Raw genomic sequence first — 17,601 nt, 5'->3', positions numbered from 1 at the left:
GGCTGTTTCACCAGAATCTGTTAGCGAGATACTCCTATTATTCCTTACATTAAAAAGAATGGTATGAAGAGTAGTCATTTCTGACTAAACTCTTGGCCTGAAATCTTGCCATGGCAGCTTTCTGGCATATTATTTTCATAGGAAATCTAAATATCACAGCTTCTCCTAAATCCTGTTTCACTGCATTTTTGCTTACCCTCTTTCTAATTGATGTGCATATAAATGGATTTCATGTTCTTCAGTCTTATGCCTAAACAAGAGGCTAGCAATGTAGCACTGGTGTGGTCTTAAAAATTTTCTCTCTTTTCTTTCTCTTGTGTTCTTTGCTTTACTCTTTTCAGTGGCAAAATGCAAAGCCTTTGAGAGTAGGATTTCTGTCTTGTTTTTGTAAATTGCTTAAAAATGCTTGCCACAGCAGATGCCTTACAAAGAATTCGTTCAAATTTTCAAGAAAAAAAAAATTGCTTACATTTATATCTTAACAGAAAGGCCATCTTATGCCCCACCTCCTACCCCAGCTCCTGCAACCGTAAGTATAGTGATTTTTCTCATTAACACAGAGCTGGTAATACAGCCTTTAATAACTTACCAGAGCAATAATTATGGAGTTGCATCACCTTCCTGTATTGGAAACACAAACTAGTTTTATTTCATTATTAATATGATATGCATTGTTTAAATTAATCTCATTTTTTAAGCACTTTATGAAAGAGAGGCTGAATAAACTTGTTTCATCTTTAAGGCTGCTTACAAAGTATCTGCAGGATCTAGCCTTAAAGGTGAAATTATTCACAGGGAGTTGCAACAGTATACTGGAATATTTAAGAACAAGCTGCTATATTTAATTCTAAAACTTCCTGCTCAACTTGTGCCCAAATTATGGGCAAACAGTGCATTTTTTCCTGTTTCTGTTGCACCTAGCTGATGTTCAGTGGAATCCAGGAGTATGCAAAATTCTGTTATGTTGAATAACAGAATAATGAAACACTCACGATGCCAGTCTTATTCAAATTTCTTGAAATCGCTGGTATTTTGGAGTCTACGGCATAAGAAATATTTTACTCTAGTGAAGTGGTGTGGAATGGCACTGAGGAAGAAATGAACAGTCGTTTTGAATCATGTCCCGTTGCATTCCTGACAGCACATTTTTTGAAACACAGGTGTGCTGTGGTCAGGAGAGCATTTGAAAGAAAACGCGCCTCTTCTGCAGCCTTCCCATTTCTAAATAGCTTGCATTTTAGGAGTAACATACTCACAGGAGAAAATGCAAATCTTTTGTACAGAAGAACGAGCGAAGATGCTATAGTGAAATTTTTTTACCAAAGAAAATTGGAAAACTGTTATCCAGCAGAGTGTCCCTGATCTCTGCATCTGCAGAGAAAACTGCAGGATGGGATTTAGATGAAATGTGATCCTTCAAATTTATTGTGCCATACTTTACATTTGAAGAGGCATGGAAATTATATAATGTATAAGTTATGTTCTTAAAAATTTACACAAATAAAACTTTATTTGCATAGTTTGTTTAGAGTTTTCGTTTTGCACAGACCTTAATAGATTTGTGCCAGTCTTAGAAGGAACATGGTGGCGACCGCTCTTACAGCTGGATCCCTGCATCGAGATCTGTGACTGTATGTGTGTGATTCCCTTGGGACGTAGCGTGGATACAGGTGGTGCTAAACGGTGGATACTGATGTGGTACATGCGTTAGTCAAATTAGGAGTCTTCAGAAGGGTACATGAAACAAATTTCAAAACTGCAACTGATGACGTGCGTTACCTGTCTTTCAAGCATCTTCTGTATTACTTATTTTCTACAGTCCCTGGTCTGCGCTCTGTTAACGCAAGGCATTAAAACAGACAAATAACCTTGCTTGTTCTTCCACAGCCCGTTCCGGTTTCTACAGTCAACAAAATTCCAGTAGTTCTCATAACTACAGTATTATAGCTGAAGTAAAAATTCTCCATGTAATGCGAGGTAGTTCCCTTGTAACGTTTAAATCCTGTCTTGCAGAAATAAAGAATTAAGCAGACGGAGATTACAATTGTCATCTGGTTTTATTGAAGAGGTGTAGTTCAACATATTCAAAACCTGTTGTTATGGTAATACAGAAAACTATAGTAAAATGGTGTCTTATTAAATAGTGAATGTGTATGTCATGATCACAGGCGTACAGATTGAGTAAATGTCAACTGCTGTGACTGAGTGCAAAAAGTTTGGCAATAAAATATGTATCTGAAGGCTGACTGTTACAGGATAAATTCACTCTGTATTTGTACATTTAGAAATAAACTAACTACAGTGTGTCTACACATACTTGCAAATTTCACAAGTTAACGTAGCTTAGCTTATAGCTTATTTTTGTTCGGTGTTTGTATTTGTCATACCTTGGTTCTTGGAGTCCTCAACCTATTTGTAGATTTTTTTGTAACTGTAATCTCGAATGGATCCAGTCAGCAAATCACTTTGAGACTATTGGCATATGGGTTTCTTATTAGGGCCAAAGTGCTACTGAAGAGTGGGTCACTGCAGATGATCCTTAAATGTCTAGAAACGCTACAGGGTATCATGAATCCTAATGGCATGACAGGCCCACCGCAGTCAGGACTTGATCACAATTATTATTAAATAGTTGATACTTTTTCTCCAACAAAATTTGATTTGGAAGTGGGGGACAATGGAAAAAGGCAGGAGAGAGGTTATGTGAGGAGGAGAATACAGTGAATACTGATACTTGATTGTATGTAGACGATAAGCAAGAAGGGATTGTAAAGAAATTAGATTCTTCTGTACATTACTGAGGTGAGAACGAATCCATCCACTTTCAAGAATGAATGAATGAAGATGTATTGATTAACTTCTTAAATTGTCTTGGATTCGGTGATCTGTTAAGACTAGTTTGTAGTGTCTAACCTGTAGATCTTCTTGCAGGGGTTCCTCAACTCTGTCAGTCTGCAGCCTGCCTCGTAACAGAAGGATATCTCTGAATTGTCTTCTCTCCCAGCTTTCCAATCCCAGTTCCCCAAAATATTTAAATTTTGCAAACCACCAGGAGAGTCTTCAGATGCTGGTAGTGGTGCACAGATGGTGCTTTGAGAGATTTCACCCTCCCCCTGTTTATTGACAGTATAATGTTTGTTGGAAAGGCGGAATGATGGTTCCTTGGTATAGTAGATGTTGACACTGGGGATTTCTGCCCAGTTACTGTGTGCTGTGCTGCCGTGTGAGCTTAACGCAACGCTTCGGATATAAGAGTCTTCCTGAATTACTTGGTAGCTGATGTTGGAAAAATTTATTAGCCGTGAGCTGGATTTATAGAATACTTGTTTAAATGAGTTACACATGTCATAGAAATAAAATGACCAACTTCAGACAGAAATTTGTAGTGATATGTTTGCTTAAAAATCCTGTTTCCTTAATAGGTTTATACTGGAGTAAGTTTTGTGTGTTGAGAAGATACCAACTGCTACACCTCATTTGCTTGTTTAAATTCTGGTTGCTTTTGCATGCCATATTGCAGTTCATTTTCATTTCTGTGTTTTCCTCGTTTGAGCTCATTTCTCATTCGTGTTTTTGTCTCATTTGTTTCCATCAGCAAATGCCCAGCACACCAGGGTTTGTGGGATACAATCCATACAGCCATCTGGCCTACAACAACTACAGGCTGGGAGGGAACCCGGGCACCAACAGCCGGGTCACGGTAGGAGAATCAACTATTACATCATCCGGCAAACAACAGGAATTGACCAGAAATGGCTTTAGAGTTAGGTTCTTCTGAGTCTTGGCTGCTGCCACTTCTTTATAAAAACAAAACATTACTTCTGATTCTTATTCCCCACCCCTACCCCCCTTCCCTTTCACTCTGAAACCTTTTGCAGGAAAATGGACTTCTACTCCGCAGAGAAAAAATTGTGGTAATCGTGTATGATGCAGAACTCCAAACAGACTTTGTGGTCTTCAGTGACCGCTGCATGCTTAGGGAGAAGTTCTGTAGCATGGGTACAAATTATTGGAGGGAGGGAACTACTCATTTTATTAAGGTTTATTGGCACGAAAATAAGGAAGAACATTTTGCAAACTGGAGGTTGTTGGTAGTGGTTGCATCATACTATTGAGCTATGCGACAGATGCAAGCCTTTGTTTTTCTTTCCAGTCTGAGTCTGGTAATAACTGCAAAGTCCCAAGTTCAGAATTTATTTTTTTTTCAATAAAAGTGTGGTGGTAATAAGATAGAATCCTTTCAGATCTTACGTACTCTGTCAGTGTGTGGAAAATGGATGTTAAATTCATTTTTCATGGAGTGAACAAAGAGAGATGGAGTCAAGAGATGAGAGGTGACAGCTTCTTTCAAATACAAATTAAGTCCTGAGCATTGGATGCAGTTAGGAACAAAAATAGACTGTGGAAGTGTAACAGTTTCATAACTAACACAACAGAAATAGAGTAAATCCCTGATTATTTTTTTCTAAGTTCCTGTAATTCTCATAACTTTTAAGATTTTTCATGTAAAACTTTCTACCTCAAAACATCTGATCAGCTTGGAACATGATGTAAAAATTTCTCAAAGAACAGAGACATAGTGCTTTTAATGAAGTGTATTCTTTTTATGCCTCTCTTACATAAACCTTCTTTCAGACTTCATATAGGAAGTTCATCTGGTTTGTTAAAACATTTACAAAAGAGACCTTCCCCATACAAGCTGGAACTTGACTGAACGTACTATCTGAACATAAACTTTTTTCCTTATACAAGAATAAGTTAGGTTTTGTCTGAGAACTTTCATTGTTTCTGTATGTCATAAGCATATACAGCCTTCTCCGCCATGCATATATCAATATATGTATGGTGTCTTTAAATTCCTGTTAATTTAAAAGCATTAAACAATTTCTGTTAATGTTTTTCAAATCCATCTGTATGTGTATATATGTATACATTTTGGTAATGCATATACCTCATGTACATTATTTATATCGATACACAATTCTGTATGCATTGTTTCACAGAGCTCCATAAATTCAGCAAAACAAAAAATATCAGGAGGAAAAATTTGAAAGCTGAATACTGAACATGAGCCTTCTTGGCCAAATGCGAGTATTTGCTTGTCTATGGCCGTAATCCTGAAAAATCTTGAAACTGGTTTCTCTTTTCATCAAAATGCTCCCACTTCATGTAACAGAACTCCTTGCATGCGTAAGTGCTTGAAGAGTGGAGGTTTGCAGAACCTGCAGGTGACGAGGGCTGTGACGTTACTGCAGTATTTTAGGAGAAAACCCCGTCAGGTGTTCCGTAGGTTGAGGGGACAAGAGGGGATGCAGCTGCTTTCCATCAGCAACAGTTAGTGCTCGGTGTCCTTTTGTTTAGTGCAGGCAATGTGTTTGACAGCGTACAAAGCTAAAGGGAGATGAGAGCACAGAAGGCTATTACAGGCTAATTTGGACAATTAGGTACAGCTTGGATACAAATCATGCACATATTGACAGATCAGCTGCATAGGGTTGTTATCTTTTTACAATGAGATATTGTAAAATATCTCCAAATTACCACTGCCATATTTTGCAGACAAATATATTGCTAAAATGATTTGAAAATGAAAACATGTCTTGATAACTTCGTGATCTTAAACTTTCTCCTTTTCTTCTCTCACCTGTACAGTAGCCACAGTAAATTTGTCAAAACAGGTACAATAAATTGCTCATCAGAAGTGAGAAAAACAAGCTGCTGGGATTGGTGTTTCCATGTAAATCTCTAAGCTGTGTATTTCAGTTTTAAGAATATGGAGCCCTTTTGAAGATTTACCTAGTTACTACTCTGTAAACTACAGATAAAAGGACAAACTTAAATTGGAAAAATACTATTGTGAGGACCAGCTGTAGTTAGTACCCGTTCACAGTTCGGGCAGTTTTTTTGGTGATGTTGCTTGCTTCTCTTGGTGGGGGTGCGTGTGGTTGGTTTGTGTTAACTGCACAAGAATGAGTGTTTTCCAAAACTACTGTGTATAGAAACTGCCCAGCGATCACATTAACGAGTGGATTTATTCGGTTCTTTTATAGGCTTCCTCTGGTATTACCATTCCAAAGCCCCCCAAACCCCCAGACAAGCCCCTGATGCCCTACATGAGGTACAGCCGGAAGGTGGGTATACAGTGTCAAACAAGTAATAATAAAAGTTAGTGTGCGTATGTGCTAACAATTAATTGCTGTTATCTTAGTTGCAGCTTCTAAACTTTTACTTCTAACAGCCTGCACATTCTTTTAAGGGAATTGTAAAGTACAGATGCATTGCCCTTCAGAATAAAGGCAGCAGTAGTCTGTTCATGCAGTTGCCAATTTCTGGGGGGAAAAGTTTTCTCTAAAATGATAATTACTACCACTGTCTCTGCTGACAAGGATCCACCCTGCCACAATCAGAAGTTCCTGTGACTTACTGACAGAACTTTTTTATATAAAGGAAGTATTCCTTGCGGTATACTGGGCTTGGTACAGTGCTGTAGCTGGACTGAAGAGTAGCAATGAGTGGACTTTGCATGTTCTCCTTCACCAACCTAGTGGCAACGTTTGCTTCGCTATTCTATGAACTGTTTGACAGAAAGTAGGAGAGAGACTCTTGTGGAGTCTGAAATCTGATGGGGCATGGGGAGGGCATGTCAGCCTGTCTGAAGCGGGTGAGCCAGAAGGAATTTCTTCCACTTCTGGTAAAGTATCTTTACCAGCGTGTCTGTCTTAGGCAAAAAACCATCAACAAAAAAAAAAAAAAAGTCAAGTGGCACAGCAAGAAATAACGCTGGCAGCTCTCCTCTTTTTTTTTTCCCCTATAAAGTTAGAAACTTTTTTGGTGGAGTCAGAACTTGTTGGAACTCAAATTGATCAGCAAGACTGAAAAATATTTTGAAATGTTACATTCTGATCTGAAAAGCTCAGTGCTCTTTATCGTAATCTACTGCTGGATGTGTTTACTCAGTAGCATTTTTTTTCCCAGAGATGCAGCGATGTGCTTTTAAGAAGAGAATTAAGAGGGTTAAAGGCCATATTCTCATGAAAGCAAAGCCATTTCAACAATTGCCTGTTTCAGTAGATGGCTTCCTACTGACTTCCTGCCCCAGAAAATAATCGAGATAGTTTAGCCAGACTCGTTCCTAACTTAATCCTGTTTTTCATGGTGATTCCAGAAAGAACACTGAGATGACAATATAAAATGTTTAATTTGGAAGTATTTAGATATCATTAGTAAAGCTCCAGCTGTTTCTGTTAAGGTCTGGGACCAAGTGAAGGCGTCCAATCCTGATTTGAAGTTATGGGAAATTGGCAAGATTATTGGAGGAATGTGGCGAGATCTCACTGATGAAGAGAAGCAAGAGTATTTGAATGAATATGAAGCTGAAAAGGTAAATGGAAGAAATCTGGGATGTTTATTACAGCTGATTCTTCTAGGAACTGGTCTGAGAAGAAAAATTCATCTTACCCATGCAGTGGTGTATGAGGCATTCACGAGACCCCTGTATGTAACTTAAATGGAAGTATGTCCTGACACGTCTTTTAGATTTTTTTTTTTTTTTTTAAATAACAGTACATCAACTGTGACTGGTCAGTTTTTAGACCTAATTCAAAATGAAGTATTTATAATTGAGTGTCGATTTTAACTGTTTAATGAATGGATTTGACTGTACAACATCAGTATTGAAAAGATTGTCTCAACACCAAAATCCTCTTTCAAAACTGGTGCTCTGCAGCTACTGCTATTGTCATGAACGGGTTCATAACAGACTTCCAGTCACGCGGGGTTTGGTTTTCATGGTGTGATCTGGTGTAACTCCACGCTATGGCATAGTGTTTTGTTTCTTAATAGAAAAATGCTACCACTTCTAGGGGTTTGTTGTGGTTTGGGTTTGGTGACAAAAGATGACAGCTGCCTCGTGTGTCCAGGCTGGTAAGTGGTGAGGACCTTCACAAGGCCGTTATTGTGAACCTGAGGTACAAAGGGAGAATTGTCGAGCTGCTGTGTTGTGCTTAAACCTGGTAGGCATCTGAGGCTGTGTGTAACCTGCTCAAACCTAAGCTGGTTTTATTCCAATTCAGTGGAGAAGTACTTCAAAACTGGGCTCTTAGTTGGAAAAAAAAAAATAATCAAGGAATTCTATTTTTTAACTTGGTAATGATGTTTAGATTGTAAGCTCCTTGGGGCAGGGGCCATCCTGTTTATATTTGTACAGTGCCTCAGTAGAAGGATTCCAGTCCTAATCGTAAAGAAAACAAGATGTTTAGGTACTTTTAGTAATATCGTAGATTATATCTCATTTTTCATTGGAAATATCACAAATCGTTGTACAAAATCTAGACTTGGCACATTTTAATAGTGAGATTAAAGAAAGCGATTCAAGGAAAAATACTTCAGAGATGGTGAAAGTAGTGATGCAGTTGTGCTACCAGAAGGAGACAGTGGTCTGGCTGCGGCATTCTGTATCATCCCAGTGCAGGGATGGGTCAAAGAATGGAAAAATTGTAAATTATTTTGAAAACTGTTCCGTGACATACTGGAATAAAGAAAGAGAAGAAATCAGAATCAAAGATCTAGTTTGAACTCCAGAGAATTACTGAGACTATTTTAACTCATTTGTTCTTATCTTATCAGAGTTTGTCTGATCATAAATGCCTTGTTCTGAGGTGTTTGATTTTTAAATCTTATAAAACTAAACTATTGTAAGACTTCTCAGGTATTAAACCTGAAATGTACCTAAAAGTCCAGCTAGTGTTTTTCAAACATAAATGACTATGGAAGAAGCTCTAATTTGTAAAAAGAAAGACTGAGAGAATATGGTCATTTGTGTATCCGCCAGATGATGCAAAATGGCTTTGTGTAACTGCAGTTTGAGTTGTACAGGCTACAGTTATGTCAAGTCTGAAATCGTCCAATGGTGCAATCAAACAATATTGGTCACGTTTCAGATAGAGTACAATGAGTCCATGAAGGCCTACCATAACTCTCCTGCGTACCTTGCCTACATCAACGCAAAAAGTCGTGCTGAGGCAGCGTTGGAAGAAGAAAGCCGCCAAAGGCAGTCGCGCATGGAGAAGGGCGAACCTTACATGAGTATACAGCCCGCGGAAGACCCAGACGGTAAGCGGCAAGGAGTTTGTATGCAGGTCCAGTGAGAGTCTCATTACAGGACCGACAGTCTAAACGGATGCCAGATACAGAAAACTACCGCTGTACAACTTTCACAATGCTTAATGTGACTTCTTTTCTGTTTTGGTGCCTTTAATACTGATTTTCTTTATCACGTTTTGTTTCATACAGCTAACAGCTGACTAGGTCTTGTTTCCAAAAACTAAGGTGGTAAGCCAGGGGCAAAAGTTATTCCAGCCCTTAATTAGGTGTGAAGTAATGCTCACAGTTCAAAACAAGTCAGTCTGCTTAAAGCTCTGTAATGGCTTTAACATATGCATTATAAAAGGCTTAGATGCCTGATTTAATCCAGCTTGAATGGAATTTCGTGCTTTATTACCAGAAGAACATAATTCTGACAAGCAGAGTTCTGGTGTGATTAGGAGCACCTGAACTTTGAATGCGTTCAACAACTGTCAGTTGAGATTGTTTAGGAAATAAGTTACCCTTGCTGCTGACACCTTGATGAGAAAATTCTGAAAGTTTATTTGTCTGTGAGGAAATGCACCCCACCCAGTGGGAAAACCCAGACTCACAGACCTCATGTCTGCTTTTAAATCCGTGACCAAATACCTGTTGAAACCTGAGGGTGAAAAATGTACTCAGTCAGTTACACCCTTTTTTTTTTTTTTCTCCCCCCTTGTAAAAGTGTACCCGTGAGAGAAAGCTCATGGCGAACAGCGCTTTCCCCAGGGTGAGGTAACTGCAGAATTCCTGTTGATACATTTGGTGTCCCGGTAGCTGGCATCCGGGGACTTCAAACTGTCCTGTGCTGGCGGGGCCAAGTGGACTCGGCCAGACGCGGCTGCCCTACACCCTGAGCAGCATCTCTTCGTATCTGGGACAAAACAGCAAGTTATTCCTGGGACAGAAGTGTTGCTTCTGTGTGATCCTGCATGTCACCAGGCTCGAGAATTTTTAGCATAAAAGGATCTTAAGAGGACAAAGACACAACTTTAAGGGGATCAGTTTGCTTAATGCTTCTTCGTCTTCTGCCAATCTATTGTCTTCCCACTATTTTTCTCTTTCTGCTTTATTTAGTCAGATACCTCAATGAGAAACTGAACGTAACACTTTGAGATAAAGGAGACAAACTCATTAAACTGGTTCTCTTCTTTGGTAGTATTTTCTGGCATGATATGTTAGCGTTCTCCATGAGACTGCTGTGAATAGTTGGAGAGTAATCTCCATTAGGAAAACTTCATGTAAAATAAATTCAACTTCTGGACTTTTCCGCATGACATCATTCTGGAAGATAGTTCATACTGTTGCTTAACTGATTTTAACACTCAACTAAATATGAATTATACTCACAGAAGTTTCTTCCAAGTTTGTTTCCTCACCAGTACTTTATGCTATTTAATTACTGTGCTTTAAAGTTTGACTTGAATTTTTCCGAGTCTGTTTTGTAGATAGGTACTTGATACCAAAACTGCAGACCGTGTTTTGATTTTTACAATGTTGAAAGGCTTCACCTGCTTTCCTTCAAGAAATACAGAAAAAATCAGAAGACTTCTGTCCTCTATGGGTTGGAAGCTTTTGAGTGCTGCTAGATACAGGAAAACATGTTATTTTGTTCTCCTTTGTAGCATCAAACTGAATTTTACTTTTAAAATGAGTACCTAGTGCAATCCGTACTGCTGTACTTCGTGTTAAATTCTGTCACTGGGTTAAAATTGTCAAAGTTCAGTATCTTGCCATAAATTGGAAGCTCTTCTAATTTGATCAGAGAAAAAAAAAAATCCTTGACCTGAAATACTCTTTAGATCTTTGTCATTAATCCTCTGGGTGCGTGTCGGACAGGACAGTTTGGTTCCTGTTGGGCTTCTTTAGTTTCTTTTCTGTGCAAGAAACTTACAAGGGGAGCAGCACTCGACCTGTCTCCTTATGTGCTTTTTCTCCTGAAGCGTGTTTGGTTTTTTTCTTCAGTCGCTGTTCTTTGGAGAACTGCATTTACTATAAATAAATAAATAATTGGATACCCTCATTACATTACTATGAATTTCAGTGATGAGTAAACATGTATCACTGCTTCGTGCTTTCATTCCGCACTTTTCAAAAAGTAAGTCTTTTTGATCTTTGCTGCAAAGCTTATTTATAGAGGAGTCGCTCTCCTGTTGGTGTTTTGCAGTGGATATCGTTTAATACCCAATTAATTGGGTTTTTTATTTGGTGCATTAATAGTTCCTCTGACTCTGGAAGTGTGGAGAGCAATGCATTAAATAACGAGGTCAAGCTAAATTTCAGACATGTGGGAAACGCATGTAAAACCGTAGCTGTTACAGCTGCGCCAGTGTACACGGTGTTCTATCCTCATATTGTCTTTTTTCTGATTACCTCACATTCTATATTTGTATGAACTTCGTGACATGACAGCAACTGGTGTTAAGGTTTTTATTTTGTTTTAATTAGTGGTAATGTGGGTGCAGTGTTACTAGACCTGGTACTTACTTTGCGGAATTAAAGCAATTACACTTAAACCTCTTGTTTCAGATTACGACGATGGATTTTCTATGAAGCACACAGCCACAGCTCGGTTCCAAAGAAACCATCGTCTCATCAGTGAGATCCTGAGTGAAAGTGTGGTGCCCGATGTCCGCTCTGTCGTCACTACAGCCAGAATGCAAGTTCTTAAACGCCAGGTTCAGTCTTTAATGGTTCATCAGGTAAAGATAAATGATACGAAAGCAGCTAAAACATAATGGCGTTGGGCTGTACTCCAAGTCTCGGATCGTTTGATCATCTACATGACTATTCTTGTTGGGTGTCAATGTTCTGTACGCTCCAGTAGCTAATCTCTGGGTTCGCTTGGGAGTTGCAGGATGTGAGACTTCACCTTCTGTGCTCCTTTGTTACTGAGAATCATGTTAAACTGTATTTTGTTCTTCAGGGTGTCTTTAGTATTAATTCCATAGCTCCTCATTGTTATACAGAGCCCTCTGTATGTAGTGCAAGTCTTCTGTTCAACGGGTACTGGCGGAGTTGTGACTTCCAGGTAGCTTACGGCACATAATCTTGTTTGTAATTATTCTTTATTACAGTAAATCCTCCCTATTGTAACATTCTTTTCATGGAAAGTTAAATGCATACAAGGAAATCTAGTGAGGTCCCACTTGCACGTTTCACCTCGCTTTGGTGGGGCGTATGCCCGTATTCTCCCAAGGGGCACGTTAACAGGAGAGCCCCGTCGGAACAGTCAGTGTCCATGTAGGTGAAGAAAACTGAGACACCAGAATTAGAAAGAGATTTATTGCTTTTCTTAATTAACGAAAGAAGGGGGGTGCTATCCCTCCTTCCTTTTGAACTGTGGTGTTTCTCCTTCAGCGAATGTAAGTGGGGAGGGGTGTATAAGGCATAGATTTTGTGCTGGAGGATTCACCCCAAGTACATACCGTCTTTCATTTACAGTATGCCCAGCCGATCCCGAATGACTGCATAGACCCGTCTGTTGTTCGTACTTCTTATTATGAGCTTCTCAGCTATCGGGTATTAGATCAAGGAAGGCATAAGGATGTTTATGTATTATATAGGCATATTTTAAAATACTGGTCTAAATATTTTTGTACGTAGCTGTAAATTTTCTCCAGTTCTTCAGATGACCGCGTGTAAGGTTCGTAATGTTTATTTCGTTTCCAGCGTAAACTAGAGGCTGAGCTTCTGCAAATTGAAGAGCGTCACCAGGAAAAGAAGAGGAAGTTTTTGGAAAGCACAGAATCCTTTAACAACGAGCTTAAAAGGGTACAACTCCCGCTTCTCTCTGCGTACTCTGAGGAGTCTGTTAGTTACCCGTTTGTACGAGTGCTCTGCCTGCTTCTGTCTAGTTCTGTGTTCAGTGAGGTGTGACTGCCTGCAGTGTCCCGGGGGTGTCGGAAGGGGGACAGCACATGTGTTATTTCATGCTCCTTCAGTGACCTTTAGTGGTGACATTCAGCCAGTACAGTTTAAAGTGCCTTCAGGCCTGACTGGGTGAGTTCAGGGAAGGCGGCCTGACGCCGCTGGGGAGAGCACACTGCTCTGCCCATGGCTGCGGTCAAGTAACAAGGTTTAGGTTGTTTCTTCCTCCCCTCTTTTGTTGCTGTTGACTTGCTTGTATCTCCCTCCCTAGTTACTGAAGCTTTTCATGTAAACTGTCAAATCAAAAGAATTATGCCACATGTAGAAATATTGAACTCATAATTGGGTGTTACTGATGTTTTATTTTTCAGTGTAACTGAGACAGTAAAAGAGCTTTCTTCTTTTTTAATTGCTAGTTATGCAGTTTGAAAGTGGAAGTGGACATGGAAAAAATTGCAGCTGAAATTGCTCAAGCTGAGGAACAGGCTCGCAAGAGGCAGGAGGAAAGGGAAAAAGAAGCAGCGGAGCAAGCCGAGCGCAGTCAAAATAACATCGCAGCTGAGGAAGAACAGGCAGCTAACAAGATAGAGGAGAAGAAGGAAGAGGAGAGTGCTCCAATGGAGACAGGTAACAGCATTTGAAGACCCGCTTCAGAATTCTCGAACGATCAGCATTAAAGTATCTCTGTAGAGGCTGAGCGTAGCCAGGAGCGCCTCGTGTTTCTGCTGTTGGTAAGAAGAAAGGCTTCAGAAGAACAATATTCAGAATAGTTAACTTCATCTTGGTGAACACAGGCATTTGCTTTCTTCTGCTTAAATTGCTCCTCTTTAAAAAAGGAAGAGGCTGCGATCCCACACAGCCCTGTGTAAAGCTTTGTGTGTGATGTACCTAAGGGAAGAGAAAATTGCTTTCTAAACCTAACTCGCCTTTTAGACATTGGTTAGCGAGGAGCAACTGAGAGTCTCTCCTTGTCCCAATGTTGGCATCTAGCAAGGATGACAGAACGGCATTTCTTTCTGTGCTGCTCGTACAGGGTGGGTGATCTGCAGGTTTTCCCTGTGTTTGTACACTGACCTTAGAAATACTTTTATTTGAGAGTGTTGGTGGTTAATGTCGGGGAGTCATTGCTGTAACAGTACGGACGGAAGGGAAAGGGGACCAGGGAGTTCAAGTGCTTCTGGTTTAACGATGCACGTGGCTTTCTTGCGGCTGTACTTCTGAGGTCACGTAGCTGAAGGTGACTTTCAGGACACTGTGGCAGCACCTGAGCACGGAGAGGCCTTTCAGAGCTGTGCCTGTTACTGCCCATTTGGAGTGACAGAAATAGCTGCTAGGGAATACCTGGATTTATTAGATTGTTTCTTCTGAAATTCTAATTGCACAACCTAAATAAATGTATTGGCATGTAAATGACACTGAGAAATATCTTATTCCAGAAGAGCCTCACCCAGAAGAGAGCACAGAAAACCAGCAGAACGGTGAAGAAGGAACATCTACCCCAGATGATAAGGAGAGCGGCCAAGAAGGGGTCGATAGTACAGCGGAGGAGGGGACCAGTGACAGCAACACTGGGTCGGAGAGCAATAGCGCGACAGTTGAAGAGCCTCCCGCAGACCCCACCGCTGAGGATAGCGAGAAGAAAGAATAAATATTGACTTACTTCATGTGTCTTTTTAATGAAGTACTGTTTTGATTTCAAAATGTGCTCACGGCTTTTGTATCTCCCTTGCCTCTATCACTCGTCTCCAAAGGGTTTTAATAACATGTCAGATGATCAGCGTAGTGACGTGAAGGGGCCCAGAGGGGCAGAGGCCATCTTAGAACAGACAGAAAGGAAAACCTCATGTGTCGAAACAACATGGAGCGGTACCTACTATGGCTGGGGATTTCTGCCCTGGAAGGACATTGCTTTGGGGTTTTACATTAGCCTTTGTGCTAATATAAGGTGACCGCAGCGGGAGTGTCTTTCTCAGAGGCCCTTCTTGTCCGTTTGTGGCTGCAGTGAGGTGCAGCTCTGCGTCCCGTCTCCGCCGCAGCCCCGCAGGTACCCCGGGCAGCCCCGGCCGGGCAGTGCTGCGCCGCAGCCCGGGAGCGCTGTGCTGACGGAGGCCGAGGAAGCGGCACAGCTGAGAAATGTGGTCAGTGGCCGCTTTCTCGAGGGGTTACAGTGGTACTGAGGCACCCCACAGCTGACAGTGCTGTGAAGCACAGACACGATGGGTATAACCAAGAGCATTTCCTTCATCTAACAAAACCAAAAGCCTCAGCAGCCCAGCGTGTGGCCCCCCACTGCGTCAGGTCTCGGCAGCGAGGACACCTACCGCAGCTGCCCGCAGCGCTGGTGAGCAGCGCGCCCAAAGAAGGCCGCGGGGTTCGGCCATAGGGTTTTGTTGATGTCACCCTGGTTGTCTTTTACAGAGTAGCTGCTCTACAGGGATGGAAACTTGCACAGGTCCTTCAGGGAACGTTTCAGGAGATCCCTTCCCAAGGGACTGGTTGTAGTTGTCTTGGAAGTAAATGACGTATCTTAGGGGTTTCTTCTGGGATGGAGGATTACTCTGAACAAGTGTCTTTGCTTTTCTTTACCAATTAACTCCTTTACTTCCTACCAAGATACCCTGGTGTGATGTCGGCTAGAGATACGGCAAAATTCAGAGCAGGAGAGCTTTCAAACACAGACATGTTCTCTGAGCAGTCACACATGGCATAAATGGTAAAACATAGTAGTTCTGCTTGCAGTGAGCTTTCGAAACCTCTGGGAACTCTACAAATGTACTGAAAATGCCACATTTTGCCCTATATTTGAAGAAAAAAATACATGTAATTGCAATAACAGATACGAGCCGTTCTATGACTTTACAGCTCTTAAGAGGACACATGATGCGTATGCTTCAATAAACCAGTATGTTTTTATGGAATAGTGGGTATATCGGATGGTAATGTTTTTTAAATCCTTTTGGTCTTTTTTTTTTTTTTAATAGTCTAAAGATAATAAAATCTAACACGTTTGGTTTTTTTAAACTTACAGTGGTCTGGGTCTTGTCTTCCACGGTAATGCCCGTGTTTGATCTGAGGGCAGATGTGCAGGGACAAACCCGTCCCCAGCTCACCCAAACCTGCCAACACGCCGTCGCTTTTAGCTGCCCATGACCACTGCGGAAAAGGTTATTGCAAAACATGATGAAAGTGAGGAAGAAAGGGAAAGCACGGATGAAGTCCTCCTCTAATGAGCACTGTCGCAGAAGGAGCTACGTGGAGGGGGGCTTGTAGTGTCCTCATCTTTCAAGGAAAAGTAGGAGTTCTGATACCAATGTGGGTTTTTGACAAAGGTGGACACAAAAAGAACCCTCTTATGAGGAAAGGGAAACAACAACTGCTGCTTAATTTGGGTTTTAAAAATCTGAAGCAGTGAAACCTGCCTAAAAATTAAATCTAAATTCAAAATTTTGGTTTCTTGGAAGAGCGTTTCATGCCATTACGCTTAGCACTTGCAGTTGTACTGGTTAAAGTGCATTTTAGGAGTTTCTATTTCCAGCAATTAAAAGGATTGCTTTTCAAAAAATACATCTTGAGGCACTTAGGAGAAGGGGGGAGTTACCCAGTGACCCATTTTGGGTTTACATTTCATAATTAACTCTGTCAAAGAGCTAGTAATTAAGAGAGGAGGGTTATTTGTTCCACTAACTCATTACTCTGAGGAAACTCGCATCACCAAAAATAACGGGCGCTGGTTGAAATATGACGTGTGAGAATTCAGCGACGTGTGGATCTTCAGCTACGTACTCTCTCACTTTGGGTAAAAAAGACAGCGGTTAAGCAGACACCGGGCAGGTATGTGTTCCATGGAGCGAGGTGATTCTTGCCAGTCATTTAACACTTTCAGATTTTTCAAAACTGAAGGCAGAACTTAGAAAGATTGCACGGCCTCTCCTTCAGAGAGAGAGCGGAGTTATCACTTCGCTAAACCCTCTCCCTGCGCTCCACAAGTATTTCACTTCGATCGCAGAACAACCCGCGCGGTGGGCGCCCGTCGGGCTGCCGGTGCCTCGTTCCTCCTGCTGCAGCCCCGACTCTTACGCCAAACCCCGCGCGCTCATGAGTACACAGCGGGTCTGGCATCGCCACATCCACCCAGTCACCCCAGTCAGGACTGAATGGATTTATTTTCCTTTAATTTCAGCCTGTTGGGTTGCCCAAAGACAACCAACTTGTTTGCAGAGGCCATGGTGTGCCTGACTTAACCGAGAAACCAGTCGCCCTTGTGTTGAAACTGTGAGTTCTTTGTTAAAATCACATTATTCTAACTACAGAATTCCGCACAGAGACACGGCTGTTGCCCTCGTGTTTAAAGTCGAAGTTACCACGTTGCACTTTCAGAAAGGGAATTCAGATTTAAGAGAACAAATGGGATCGCTCACTCCTGTTTGGTTTATTCCCTTAATTCCACCCTGGGACCTGCTCGTGCGCCGGGTCATGCAGAAGCCAACGGAAGCGCTGCCGCCACCAGCTCAGCTCCCTTTAACAAACCATTGCGATTGTACAGGAATTGCTTTACATCTGAAGCTACACATCTGAAGATTTATTTACTGCATTTTGCTCTGCTAAAAA

General features: G+C 41.2%; 1 protein-coding gene across 2 annotated transcripts in view; it reads left to right on the top strand.

Annotated features, from left to right (window-relative positions):
• Window positions 1-14,750, top strand: part of SMARCE1 (SWI/SNF related, matrix associated, actin dependent regulator of chromatin, subfamily e, member 1) — a 14,844-nt gene extending 94 nt beyond the window's left edge. The window contains exons 2-10 of one of the 2 annotated variants that reach the window (XM_009889102.1): window positions 486-529; window positions 3,596-3,700; window positions 6,051-6,131; window positions 7,250-7,381; window positions 8,940-9,111; window positions 11,653-11,825; window positions 12,796-12,897; window positions 13,410-13,620; window positions 14,430-14,750. In XM_009889102.1, coding sequence (XP_009887404.1) covers window positions 486-529; window positions 3,596-3,700; window positions 6,051-6,131; window positions 7,250-7,381; window positions 8,940-9,111; window positions 11,653-11,825; window positions 12,796-12,897; window positions 13,410-13,620; window positions 14,430-14,641 — 1,232 coding nt within the window. In that variant the 3' untranslated portion in view covers window positions 14,642-14,750. Of the gene's footprint in view, window positions 1-484; window positions 530-3,595; window positions 3,701-6,050; window positions 6,132-7,249; window positions 7,382-8,939; window positions 9,112-11,652; window positions 11,826-12,795; window positions 12,898-13,409; window positions 13,621-14,429 lie in introns of those variants that run through there. The other variant, XM_009889103.1, reaches the window with a different exon arrangement.
• Window positions 14,751-17,601: the final 2,851 nt, after the last annotated feature.

The sequence above is a fragment of the Charadrius vociferus genome, unplaced genomic scaffold (assembly GCF_000708025.1).
Source record: "Charadrius vociferus isolate BGI_N301 unplaced genomic scaffold, ASM70802v2 scaffold1677, whole genome shotgun sequence".
Taxonomy (NCBI): Eukaryota; Metazoa; Chordata; class Aves; order Charadriiformes; family Charadriidae; genus Charadrius; species Charadrius vociferus.
Note: the sequence above shows the minus strand (reverse complement) of the source record. Positions and strands in the feature narration are given on the sequence as shown.